Here is a 14,029-nt window from a genome sequence, read left to right on the forward strand (position 1 = left end):
CATTGGAAAGAATTAACAAAAAAACAGAGCAAACTAGAATGCTATTTGGCCCTACACAGAGAGTACACAGCGGCAGAATACCTGACCACTGTGACTGACCCAAAATTAAGGAAAGCCTTGACTATGTACAGACTCAGTGAGCATAGCCTTGCTATTGAGAAAGGCCGCCGTAGGCAGACATGGCTCTCAAGAGAAGACAGGCTATGTGCTCACTGCCCACAAAATGAGGTGGAAACTGAGCTGCACTTCCTAACCTCCTGCCCAATGTATGACCATATTAGAGAGACATATTTCCCTCAGATTACACAGATCCACAAAGAATTTGAAAACAAATCCAATTTTGAAAAACTCCCATATCTACTGGGTGAAATCCCACAGTGTGCCATCACAGCAGCAAGATTTGTGACCTGTTGCCACGAGAAAAGGGCAACCAGTGAAGAACAAACACCATTGTAAATACAACCCATATTTATGCTTATTTATTTTATCTTGTGTCCTTTAGCCATTTGTACATTTTTAGAACACTGTATATATATATAATATGACATTTGTAATGTCTTTACTGTTTTGAAATTTCTGTATGTGTAATGTTTAATGTTAATTTTTGTTGTTTTTCACTTTATATATTCACTTTGTATGTTGTCTACCTCACTTGCTTTGGCAATGTTAACACATGTTTCCCATGCCAATAAAGCCCTTGAATTGAATTGAATTGAATTGAATTGAGAGAGAGAGAGAGAGAGAGAGAGAGACAGAGAGAGCGAGAGACAGAGAGAGAGAGAGACAGAGACAGAGAGAGCGAGAGAGAGAGAGAGAGGGGCCTCTTTTGGTTGGCTCAGTGAACGTAGACTAATATGACCTGAATGTCCCCACTTATGAACACAGGGCTGCCTCACCTCCCCCTGATGCGGGGACAATGTTTGTTTTGTTCTGTGGGAAAACTGACGAGGGTTGGGGGGAGCTCTGTTGTCATGGCAGAGGCCTGACAGAGAGCTTTGGCCCTCTGAGGAACACAAATTGATCTGAATCAGAGAGGCTGGCGTGGATCCTGAGCATGAATGTCCACACACACCGGTCCGGTCCAGACCCAGGCCTCTATAGCGGACCACCTTGTTCTCTCTGGACAGGAAGCCTCATTATTGTCATGCCAAGGAGGGACAAGAACAGAGCTTGTTGTCACAACTCGTTCATATTCATGGCCTAATGCGGCTCAACCCAGAGAAGAAGGAGAGTAGGGAGGCAAGTAACTTCTATTCAGCTTTAGTCTGGGCCATTCTGAGATCACCCATCTCATAGTACCTCTCTGGTGCCAACAGTTCCTCCCCTCTCTGGGGTCTGGGTGATTGGGAAGCTCTCTAAAACAACACAACAGTTCCTCCCCTCTCTGGGGTCTGGGTGATTGGGAAGCTCTCTAAAACAACACAACAGTTCCTCCCCTCTCTGGGGTCTGGGTGCTTGGGAAGCTCTCTACAACAACACAACAGTTCCTCCCCTCTCTGGGGTCTGGGTGCTTGGGAAGCTCTCTAAAACAACACAACAGTTCCTCCCCTCTCTGGGGTCTGGGTGATTGGGAAGCTCTCTACAACAACACAACTTCTTTACCACATTGGTGCTTAGATTTGTCATACACAAAGGCTTTACCCACTTGTTGAAGATCAGCATTGAGAAAGAGGTGAGAGTGTTGTAGGGGAAGAACGCCCTCCCCACACGTTTGTATTTAACCTTTATTTGACTAGGCAAGTCAGTTAAGAACAAATTCTTATTTTACAATGACGGCCTACCCCATCCAAACCCAGACGACGCTGGGCCAATGACGGCCTACCCCAGCCAAACCCTAACGACGCTGGGCCAATGACGGCCTACCCCATCCAAACCCTAACGACGCTGGGTCTGTAGTGACGTAGTAGTGACTGAGATCGCTGCGCCACTCGGGAGCACGTTACTTGCCTACTCTACTTTACTGACTTCATTGTCCCCATGGGGACATTTTGTTGCAGTGTCAAATACATGTTTAAAGTAGCATTTAAATATGAAAACAAATTGACAATACAACTTTCATAACAGTTACATACCAATAAAAAGAGACTAGCCTGCTGGTCTTACTGGGCCGGTAGGAACATTAGCCTGCTGGTCTTACTGGGCCGGTAGGAACATTAGCCTGCTGGTCTTACTGGGCCGGTAGGAACATTAGCCTGCTGGTCTTACTGGGCCGGTAGGAACATTAGCCTGCTGGTCTTACTGGGCCGGTAGGAACATTAGCCTGCTGGTCTTACTGGGCCGGTAGGAACATTAGCCTGCTGGTCTTACTGGGCCGGTAGGAACATTAGCCTGCTGGTCTTACTGGGCCGGTAGGAACATTAGCCTGCTGGTCTTACTGGGCCGGTAGGAACATTAGTCTGCTGGTCTTACTGGGTCGATAGGAACATTAGCCTGCTGGTCTTACTGGGTCGATAGGAACATTAGACCGAGCTATTTAGGAGAGATATCACACCTGGCACAAATGACTGTCTAGTTCTGTTTTCCCTGAGTAGTTCAAAGTACGGGTACAGGGGGTGCCTTGGGTCTAAAATTATTTTGTGAGCCTTGCGGAGGGCCCTGACCTTAAAGATCTCATTCAGGCCTTTCTGTTTGACTCCAAGTACCTTGCTTGCTGCGGTGATGATCCTTCTCAACATATTTCTCTGGCTGACAGTGGAATTGCCAAACCAACAAACAATACAACAAGTTTAAATACTCTCAATGAAAGATTTATAAAAACAGAGTCAGTACCATTAACATTAAAAGATCCCAACTGTTCGAGAATCTACTGGTTTAGGTGTACAGTTCTTGGTTCACAAATCCCTGTCCCATACCAGCCTTTAACTAAATCTAAAATGGTAATTGTTATATAATGAAATATACAGAGAAACAATACACAGTCACAATAGATCACTAAAATCTGTGATTTGAAACATCAAAATGAGTGAAAGTGCCAGACAGCGTTTATGAGTTTATCACAGGGCAGCATTGTGTGAAACAGACAGAAGACACATAATGGTCCAACCCAGTGGACTGCTCAGTCTGCTACTAGGCTTTACCTCAGTAGTAGATCAGCTCCAAGTGACAGTCCTGAGGTTATTAACCACCAATCCTGCTAAACGTCCTCAGTCTAACGCACAACCTCCTTCCATTAACAAACTGCCCCCAGAATACTCACTATAACGTTACGATCAGAAGTAGTATAGACCACACACATACACATTTAGGCCATGTGTGTGTGTTTAAAATGCTTTTAGAGGGATTGACTGCCTTATAGTCTACTATCAATCACCCAGAAATGATCTGCGACGGGAACCTACTGCCCCCTGCTGTTACCTCAATGCAACTCCTGCTTCAATAATATTATTTTGGTAGGCTTGGATCTTCCCTTAACCAAATCCTTTAGAAATAGTTTCAGACAATAATATTTTGTGGTTTGCCCAAAAATGAGATATATATTTTTTACTTAAGTGTCTAATGCAGTCCCTATAGGACTTTCACTATCTTACTATTCAAAGACAAGACCTAACGGAGGACAGAGAGCAACAACTCTTTAAAGGGCCTATCCGTAGTTGAAACAATAACAAAGCCTTTCTCTCTCTCTCTCGGAGGACCTGAGCCCTAGGACCATGCCTCGGAACTACCTGGCCTGATGACTCCCTGCTGTCCCCAGTCCACCTGGCCGTGCTGCTGCTCCAGTTTCAACTGTTCTGCCTGCGGCTATGGAACCCTGACCTGTTCACCGGACGTGCTACCTGTCCCAGACCTGCTGTTTTCAACTCTCTAGAGACAGCAGGAGCGGTAGAGATACTCTGAATGATCGGCTATGAAAAGCCAACTGACATTTACTCCTGAGGTGCTGACCAGTTGCACCCTCGACAACCACTGTGATTATTATTATTTGACACTGCTGGTCATCTATGAACAGTGAACATCTTGGCCATGTTCTGTTATAATCTCCACCCAGCACAGCCAGAAGAGGACTGGCCACCCCTCATAGCCTGGTTCCTCTCTGGGTTTCTTCCTAGGTTCCGGCCTTTCTAGGGAGTTTTTCCTAGCCACTGTGCTTCTACACCTGCATTGCTTGCTGTTTGGGGTTTTAGGCTGGGTTTCTCTACAGCACTTTGTGACATCAGCTGATGTAATGTATTATAAAATACATTTGATTGATTGATAAAATGCCGAGGGATGCAGCTGGAGAAATGTAGCCACTCAATTTCATAGAAAGAGCTATGGATGTAAATACAGTGGGGAGAACAAGTATTTGACACACTGCCGATTTTGCAGGTTTTCCTACTTACAAAGCATGTAGAGGTCTGTAATTTTTATCATAGGTACACTTCGACTGTGAGAGACAGAATCTAAAACAAAAATCCAGAAAATAACATTGTATGATTTTTAAGTAATTAATTTGCATTTGATTGTAAGACATAAGTATTTGATACATCAGAAAAGCAGAACTTAAGATTTGGTACAGAAACCTTTGTTTGCGATTACAGAGATCATACATTTCCTGTAGTTCTTGACCAGGTTTGCACACGCTGCATCAGGGATTTTGGCCCACTCCTCCATACAGACCTTCTCCAGATCCTTCAGGTTTCAGGGCTGTCACTGGGCAATACGGACTTTCAGCTCCCTCCAAAGATTTTCTATTGGGTTCAGGAGACTGGCTAGGCCACTCCAGGACCTTGAGATGCTTCTTACGGAGCCACTCCTTAGTTGCCCTGTCTGTGTGTTTTGGGTCGTTGTTATGCTGGAAGACCCAGCCACGACCCATCTTCAATGCTCTTACTGAGGGAAGGAGGTTGTTGGCCAAGATCTCGCGATACATGGCCCCATCCATCCTCCCCTCAATACGGTGCAGTCGTCCGGTCCCCTTTGCAGAAAAGCATCCCCAAAGAATGATGTTTCCACCTCCATGCTTCACGGTTGGGATGGTGTTCTTAGGGTTTTACTCATCCTTCTTCTTCCTACAAACAGGGCGAGTGGAGTTTAGACCATAAAGCTCCATTTTTTCTCATCAGACCACATGACCTTCTCCCATTCCTCCTCTGGATCATCCAGATGGTCATTGGCAAACTTCAGACGCGCCTGGACATTCGCTGGCTTGAGCAGGGGAACCTTGCGTGTGCTGCAGGATTTTAATCCATGACGGCGTAGTGTGTTACTAATGGTTTTCTTTGAGACTCTGGTCCCAGCTCTCTTCAGGTCATTGACCAGGTCCTGTCGTGTAGTTCTGGGCTGATTCCTCACCTTCCTCATGATCATTGATGCCCTACGAGGTGAGATCTTGCATGGAGCCCCAGACCGAGGGTGATTGACCGTCATCTTGAACTTCTTCCATTTTCTAATAATTGCACCAACAGTTGTTGCCTTCTCACCAAGCTGCTTGCCTATTGTCCTGTAGCCCATCCTAGCCTTGTGCAGGTCTACAATTTTATCCCTGATGTCCTTACACAGCTCTTTGGTCTTGGCCATTGTGGAGAGTTTGGAGTCTGTTTGATTGAGTGTGTGGACAGGTGTCTTTTATACAGGTAACGAGTTCAAACAGGTGCAGTTAATACAGGTAATAGGTGGAGAACAGGAGGGCTTCTTTAAGAAAAACTAACAAGTCTGTGAGAGCCGGAATTCTTACTTGTTGGTAGGTGATCAAATACTTATGTCATGCAATAAAATGCTAATTAATTACTTAATTATTTTTGTTTTAGATTCCGTCTCTCACAGTTGAAGTGTACCTATGATAAAAATTACAGACCTCTACATGCTTTGTAAGTAGGAAAACCTGCAAAATCGGCAGTGTATCAAATACTTGTCTCCCCACTGTATATCAGAATTAGATGTTTAAGCATGTTTTAAGGCTATACAGTGTTTGTTGAGATTTACTTATTTGTATTTTTTATTATAATATTTAAAAAAATTTGACAAACAATGGAGTAAAAGAAGCTTCTATTTTGGGTTCTGAGGTACGACAGTTGAACTAAGCTCATGAGGCATTTGTGATATATTCTTCAAGAAACAATGGGTGTTATTTAATTAATTTATATGTCCGAAAATGGATATAATAACTGTAGCTTGCACCTTTAGCCACACTGGTCATAGGAAGGGCAATTCTCAGAGGTAGCAGTTGGTCGGAGCCACAGCTATTTTCCACATTGACTGGAGTGATTAGAAATGAGAGGCACTTTTCCTCAGGTTGTGACGAGTGCCGTGGCATGGATCCTTTAATTAGAGAACAACCAAAACACTACGTCTTCTCCCACATTGATTCTTTCATATACATGAAAACAGCCAGACAAACATACACATGACACCACATGAAAAGCACCAACCATCATTAACAATCTACAGCCACTGTGAGCACTGTGTGGCAACAATCATATGAATTCTGCAGACCATGTATAAAGTGGTTTTCACCAATGTTTTTAGTTATCATACATAAGCATATCCTATTAAAAACAATCAACTTAATTGAAACAATAATGTACAAACAGGTTTTAAAGCAGATATAGTATTTACTATATTTGCCATAAAAAAAACAAAAAACAATTTATAGTTAATTCTCAAAGATTCCACAAATACTTATGCCCCAGCATGCAAACAAAAAAGCAGAGATGTTGTTGCGGTTGTCAATGGTTACGTTGGCCATGTCGGAGGTAATATATCATAGACATGGAAGTAAAATACAAAATTAGACAGAAGCCTTCATCGTTAGTTAATATGACATTTCCAACACCTAGATTATATTGGCTGACACCTGTATAATCTCAATTTATCTGGGGGACTTCTTCATCACAGATGTTCAATTTCTAAATGGGTTATTCATGATCCTGTAATGACATGAAAACTGGTCAAATAGTAGCTGGACATTACTGGGTGGAAAGGAGCTATTGCATAATGATATAAATCAATGACAGGAAATGAGAAAAGAAGGATGCATAAATCTAAACATTGATGTTTTGTTTGTAAACCAGGTGTGTTGCAGATATTGCTTGCCCATTGACATGGCTAATGCAAATTAAAATGGTCCATGTTGCTTAGTTGAAAGAAAATCTTCCTGCTGTTTCTAAACTACCAAACGTGTGTCAGGACAAGCAACAGACAGAGAAGATGACATAATGCAAATGTATATATATATAATCACAATAGAGATTACATCAAGGACATCTTTAACAACACCTCCCATTAGCCTTATAAAGAAAAGAGAAATGGAGAGACTTGGGAGTTTGCGCAAGTATTTCAATCAAATGTTGCAACACTCCCTCTTCAAAACGGTACATAGAGTAGCATTACACACAGTACCACTGTCGTTGGGAAGTAATAGGACTATGGTCAAAGACAGTGGTTCCCAACCAGGGACACTACCCACAGGGGGTACCTGGCCTACCCACAGGGGGTACTTGAAGATCCATGAAAACATAGGCTTTCTGGTAAAATATACATGGGGTACTTCAGGGGTACTCTGGGCAGAGAAAAATTCAGTTGATGGCACATTAACAGAGAAAGGTTGGGAACCACTGGTCTAAGACATAAATACTGTTTGAAATGTGATATCAGTGTGGTAAAGTTGACTTTGAAGCTGCTAAGTGATGCAGTGTTCAGACTCCAGTCTTCTCTACCTATTGGGAACAGAGGTTATGTACTGTACAGTACTCTGCCCTGTCTCTGGATCAGTTGAATATAAACCTCGATATCAACAGAGATGGTGAAGTATGACATATGAACATCAGGGACGCCAAGTACCACTTTGTCCATCAGAGGTCATAGGTCACAAGAAGTGTTATGTTACAAAAAGAAAATGAACACTGCAAAGAAAAGGTTTCCAGGCTCCCTTCAGGAGAGTGGAATCAGGCGTGGGGGGGGTAATTGGCAAGAGAGGGTCATCCAAAGAAAAAGGAGTATGGACAGGCTGGGGAGGACAGAGGGCAGGGGAATTGGGACAGGTGAAGGCCTGTGTATTGAGATGAGGTTCTCATGAAGTGCTCCGCTTGGTTCTGGAGTGCTGGATCAGCCACTGTAGCGTGATATCTGGAGGTGAAATAACAGATGTTTAAATGCCATGAAATACACAAGAAAAGTAAAAAAAGGTAACATTTTCTGTGATACAAGCTAGAACAAGTCAGACGTCAGATTCTTACCGATGTTGTCCTTCTCCTTGCAGGAGATGGAGTAACAGCAGATCTCTCTGTCTTGGATGGCCGAGAGGTTCCTGTGGACCACAGAGGAGACATGAGCATCACAGAGAAAAAGAGACACACAGACAGACAAGACAGAGAGAGCTGATTCTTACATTCTCTCAATCAGCTCCTTCTCATCAAGCGCCCCAGGAAGATCCCTCTTATTCCCCAAGACAAGAACCTGTGAGGGGGAAACAACATGAATGAATCTTTCTTTAGACACTCAAGAGGAGCCCTGCATGACAAGACCAAGCAGTAGCAGAGGAAACACCGGAACGTTGGACAAAGTCCAGTAGTAGACCTACTGTAGCTACTAGCTCAGCTAGCACTGTATGGGGGGGGGGTACTCACAGGAATACCCTGGAGCTGGGGCTTGTCCAATAAGTTGTGTAGTTCATTTTTAGACGCCTCTGTCTTCTCTGGGTCAGCTGCATCAACCATGTACCTTAAAAATGATATGGTTTCAAAAGTTACAATAAATAGCCTTATTTGAAATAAGCTACCAATATAATTGACCCCTCCCTGCACAAGGGACTGGGAGGATGCTGTTACTCACACAATGGCACTGACTCCTCTGCAGTATCGCTCCCACATGCTCCTGAATCGAGGCTGACCGCCGATATCCCACAGCTAAGAAGAATGAGATCAAAACATCAGCACAGCATTGACACGGCATAGCTAATCAGTTTTCAACCTTTCACAATTAATAAAATAGTTTAAGTGAGTCACAGTCAATCACAGGGACCATCCAAGATCCCCCCTCCACTTCATACTACTCCCTCTGTAAGCAGATAAGACATGAATCAAGAGATGACCATGAAGTGGCCTGACCTCTAACCTGGCAGTATACGGACCTTGATGGTGACATTTCCCTTGGTGATCTTCCTCATGTTGAAGCCCATTGTGGGAATCATGTCTTCGCTGAACTGACCCGACTGCAAGCAAGGGGAAAGAACAAAGGGGGGTTACATTTTAAGTTTATGGTCAAATCATCTGGGCCCATTTTTTCAAAAGTTCTCTCGGATAGGGTTAATTCACAGAAAGAATAGAACAGTTGATTTATTGACTTGAATGGGGACTCCTGTTCTATTAATTACATTTCTATGAATTTAATAGTCAAAATCCAGATAGATGACTTATTTTTTTTAAATTAAAAAACTGGGGCCTGGCAACTAGCTATGGTTAATAAAATATGTACTGAAATATGGTAATGTTGCTCATAAAACTGTTATCCTAGTCAATTCAGGAAAGAGAGAGGACACAGACAAGATTGAATGCACATCAAGTGAACTGAATGAATACACCTGCTTGTCTTGACTAGACAGATGTGATGATGAGTGATGATGGACTAACGTTATACTGCTTCATGTCTCATGTGCATGTTGTCGATAGCTAACCAAACTAGCTAGGATCATCGCCACCGCCCGAGCATGTCTGGGACCACACAGAGCCAGCTAGTTTACCAGCTAGCTATAGTATCATTACAAAACAACAGGTTACAGAAACACATACACATGGTTATGATAGCAGAAGCTAGTTAATAACACGAGCAAACATCTCGATCTGTTTAATTAAACAACAACGGACACCAATCAGAAGACAGCAGATTGACCGTACCGCGATCACGTTAACGAAAGTTGTCTTGCCCGAATACTGGAGTCCCACCAATGTTAACTCCATCTCTTCCTTCCAGAACAGTGCTTTGAACCAGTCAAGGAGCTTGTTGATCAATGCAATCATCCTGGGCGCGTTGTGATGGCACTGCTACTGGAGCCCTGTTAGCCTGCTAAGTTTGTCTAGCTAACTATCTATCTAGCTTGCAGTGACAACACAGGGTACAAGGATGTATTACTAACGGTGGAATAATGTGCCTATCGTGAATATTCACCGAACAAACTGTTTTGTGCGCAAGTATTGGCACTGTTATTTTTTTTTAAAGTAAGTTGTAGTTATCTGCCTTGTTTTACTACACCTCCTTCCTCCCTGTTTGTCTTTTCCTGCCTGACAAGGGTCGTCACTGGTTACTACAGCCACAAAGTTGTAAACCCTGCCCATTTATACAATTTATGTTCTTAACGTGTGATTTTAAGCCTAACCTTAACCATAACCTTAACCACATGCTAACCGTATGCCTAAACTAAAATTAACACCAAAAAGCACATTTTTGTTTTCATACATTTTTCCGAAAAAGACCATTTTGACTTTGTGGCTGTGGTAACTAGTGGGAAAGGGTTGTTCTTCCTCATTGGGTGGGGTTTCAGAATCGCATCAGCCACAAACAAGTATTTGCATCAGCGTCTCGTCAGCAACATTAAACAAGTACTTCTGGTCACGCAATTTCGGATTATTTTCAAAACAAAAGTCCCCCACGTGTCACAATATCAAATCATATGTTATTTGTCACATGCGCCGAATACAACAGGTGAAGAAGACCTTACCGTGAAATTATTACAAGCCCTTAACCAACAATGCAGTTTTAAGAATAAGAGTTCAGAAAATATTTACTAAATAAACTGAAGTAAAAATAAATCAGCAACAATAGAATAACAATAACAAGGCTATATATATATGGGGTACCAGTACCGAGTCAATGTGCAGGGTACAGGTTAGTCAAGGTAATTGAGGTAATATGTACATGTAGTTAGGGGTAAAGTGACTGTGCATTGATAATAAACAGAGAGTAGCAGCAGCTTAAAAGAGGGGGGGTGGGGTTAATGTAAATAGTCTGGGTAGGCATTTGATTAGCAGTTCAGGAGTCTTATGGCTTGGGGGTAGAAGCTGTTAAGAAGCCTTTTGTACCTAAACTTGGCGCTGTGGTACTGCTTGCCGTGTTGTAGTAGAGAGAACAGTCTATGACAAGGGTGGCTGGAGTCTTTGGCAATTTTTAGGGCCTTCCTCTGACACCGCCTGTATAGAGGTCCTGGATGGCAGGAAGCTTGGCCCCGGTAATGTACTGGTTCGTACGCATTACCCTCTGTAGTGCCTTGAGGAGGCCGAGCAGTTGCCATACCAGGCGGTGGTGCAACCAGTCAGGATGCTCTCGATGGTGCAGCTGTATAACTTTTGAGCATCTGATGGGGGGGTGTTGTCGTGCCCTCTTCACAACTGTCTTGGTGTGTTTGGACCATGATAGTTTGTTGTTGATGTGGACACCAAGGAACTTGAAGCTCTCAACCTGCTCAACTACAGCCCCGTCGATGAGAATGGGGGCGTGCTCAGTCCTCCTTTTACTGTAGTCCACAATCATCTCCTTTGTCTTGATCACATTGAGAGAGAGGTTGTTGTCCTGGCATCACACTGCCAGGTCTCTGACCTCCTCCCTATAGACTGTCTCATCGTTGTCAGTGATCAGGTCTACCACTGTTATCCTGTATTTATTCATGATATATGACAAACAATTGTGTAAACGTTACCAATGATTCACATTTTTTCATATTTACGTAACATTTCCATTAAATGTTCCAAAGTGAAATAAATAGCCACAATGTGAATCACTGTGTATGCAGTACATATTGGCTTATAGAGCAAAGACTATTAGGACAGCAACACTCTGTATATTCAGAGCTCCATGAAATGACACCACATTATTCAGATCCTACTCAGTACTCCCAACCCCACTTTTACATCGGCATAGAATTGTTTTTTCTCTATAAGGCAATATGTAATTTATAGCCCTACATTGTATTGCATTGGGAGCAATGGAATGAGTGGAGTAGAAAGGGCTGCTGGGTGTTTAGACCACAATCAGAAATAACACCATATACTGTATATAGACTCTAGTGCTAGATCAATAGGGTCTGTACAATATATTTACTTAAGATTCAGCCATTTCTCAATGTGCTCCAATGTTTAATATTATTTATCACAAATAAAGAAGCAATTGTCTTTAGTTTAGATTTATGTAGTTATAATTTTGTAACACTATTTTAACATTATGCTCTCTGCAAAGCTGCACAAATGATTGATTTCGTATCATACGCATAGCGTTTTACTGCAGACTTTTATTTTGAAGGCAAAATCAGAAAACGGGAGTTCTCGATGTTGCTTCCGGGACTCTAATGTTGCTGCCATGATTGCTAATCAGAAACACCAAGTGAGAGAGGCGCTCGATAAAGAGGGACTCACCGCAAATTATGTTCCCAATTCACGACACTTGCCCTCTGCTGGAGAGAAGGGGATCGTCACCGTAGCTCTTCTGTATTTCACTTTCGGTTTTACATATCAACATTTATTGATCAATTCTGTTTTACATGTAAATATGTATTTATTAAACAATTAGCAAATCAACCTGGAATCTAGAAAAACAATAAATTATAACCTACTACACTACCGTTCAAAAGTTTGGGGTCACTTAGAAACGTCCCTGTTTTTGAAAGAAAAGCACATTTTTTGTCCATTAAAATAACATCAAATTGATCAGAAATACAGTGTAGACATTGTTAATGTTATAAATGACTATTGTAGCTGGAAATGGCTGCTTTTTAATGGAATATCTAAATCAAATCAAATCAAATTGTATTTGTCACATACACATGGTTAGCAGATGTTAATGCGAGTGTCGCGAAATGCTTGTGCTTCTAGTTCCGACAATGCAGTAATAATCCAACAAGTAATCTAACTAACAATTCAAAAAAAACTACTGTCTTATACACAGTGTAAGGGGATAAAGAATATGTACATAAAGATATATGAATGAGTGATGGTACAGGGCAGTTTAGGCAAGATACAGTAGATGGTATCGAGTACAGTATATACATATGAGATGAGTATGTAAACAAAGTGGCATAGTTAAAGTGGCTAGTGATACATATATTACATAAGGATGCAGTAGATGATATAGAGTACAGTATATACGTATACATATGAGATGAATAATGTAGGGTAAGTAAACATTATATTAGGTAGCATTGTTTAAAGTGGCTAGTGATATATTTTACATAATTTCCCATCAATTCCCATCATTAAAGTGGCTGGAGTTGAGTCAGTGTGTTGGCAGCAGCCACTCAATGTTAGTGGTGGCTGTTTAACAGTCTGATGGCCTTGAGATAGAAGCTGTTTTTCAGTCTCTCGGTCCCAGCTTTGATGCACCTGTACTGACCTCGCCTTCTGGATGATAGCGGGGTGAACAGGCAGTGGCTCGGGTGGTTGTTGTCCTTGATGATCTTTATGGCCTTCCTGTAACATCGGGTGGTGTAGGTGTCCTGGAGGGCAGGTAGTTTGCCCCCGGTGATGCGTTGTGCAGACCTCACTACCCTCTGGAGAGCCTTACGGTTGTGGGCGGAGCAGTTGCCGTACCAGGCGGTGATACAGCCCGCCAGGATGCTCTCGATTGTGCATCTGTAGAAGTTTGTGAGTGCTTTTGGTGACAAGACGAATTTCTTCAGCCTCCTGAGGTTGGAGAGGCGCTGCTGCGCCTTCTTCACGATGCTGTCTGTGTGAGTGGACCAATTCAGTTTGTCTGTGATGTGTATGCCGAGGAACTTAAAACTTACTACCCTCTCCACTACTGTTCCATCGATGTGGATAGGGGGGTGTTCCCTCGGCTGTTTCCTGAAGTCCACAATCATCTCCTTAGTTTTGTTGACGTTGGGTGTGAGGTTATTTTCCTGACACCACACTCCGAGGGCCCTCACCTCCTCCCTGTAGGCCGTCTCGTCATTGTTGGTAATCAAGCCTACCACTGTTGTGTCGTCCGCAAACTTGATGATTGAGTTGGAGGCGTGCGTGGCCACGCAGTCGTGGGTGAACAGGGAGTACAGGAGAGGGCTCAGAACGCACCCTTGTGCATAGGCGCACAGAGGCCCATTATCAGCAACTATCACTCCTGTGTTCCAATG

General features: G+C 42.8%; 1 protein-coding gene across 1 annotated transcript; it reads right to left on the minus strand.

Annotated features, from left to right (window-relative positions):
• Positions 1–6,211: 6,211 nt before the first annotated feature.
• On the minus strand, positions 6,212–10,225 carry LOC112222436 (ADP-ribosylation factor-like protein 8A). The gene is made up of 7 exons (XM_042304159.1): positions 9,810–10,225; positions 9,047–9,127; positions 8,749–8,822; positions 8,544–8,637; positions 8,306–8,373; positions 8,154–8,224; positions 6,212–8,043 (listed from the first exon to the last, which is right to left on the minus strand). The coding sequence occupies exons 1-7, from the start codon at positions 9,930–9,932 to the stop codon at positions 7,988–7,990; spliced, it is 567 nt and encodes a 188-aa protein (XP_042160093.1). The 5' UTR covers positions 9,933–10,225; the 3' UTR covers positions 6,212–7,987.
• Between the last annotated feature and the right edge of the window lie 3,804 nt (positions 10,226–14,029).

This window comes from Oncorhynchus tshawytscha, linkage group LG22 (genome assembly GCF_018296145.1).
Source record: "Oncorhynchus tshawytscha isolate Ot180627B linkage group LG22, Otsh_v2.0, whole genome shotgun sequence".
NCBI lineage: Eukaryota > Metazoa > Chordata > Actinopteri > Salmoniformes > Salmonidae > Oncorhynchus > Oncorhynchus tshawytscha.

What these genes read in the sequence shown, in the direction of transcription:
- LOC112222436 (XM_042304159.1), bottom strand. Translation starts at nt 9,932, where the DNA reads ATGATTGCATTGATCAACAAGCTCCTTGACTGGTTCAAAGCACTGTTC. An exon ending in CTTTCGTTAACGTGATCGCG is followed by an intron (nt 9,128 to 9,809) that starts GTACGGTCAATC and finishes CCTTGCTTGCAG; the next exon opens with TCGGGTCAGTTCAGCGAAGA. An exon ending in AGAGGAGTCAGTGCCATTGT is followed by an intron (nt 8,638 to 8,748) that starts GTGAGTAACAGC and finishes ATCATTTTTAAG; the next exon opens with GTACATGGTTGATGCAGCTG.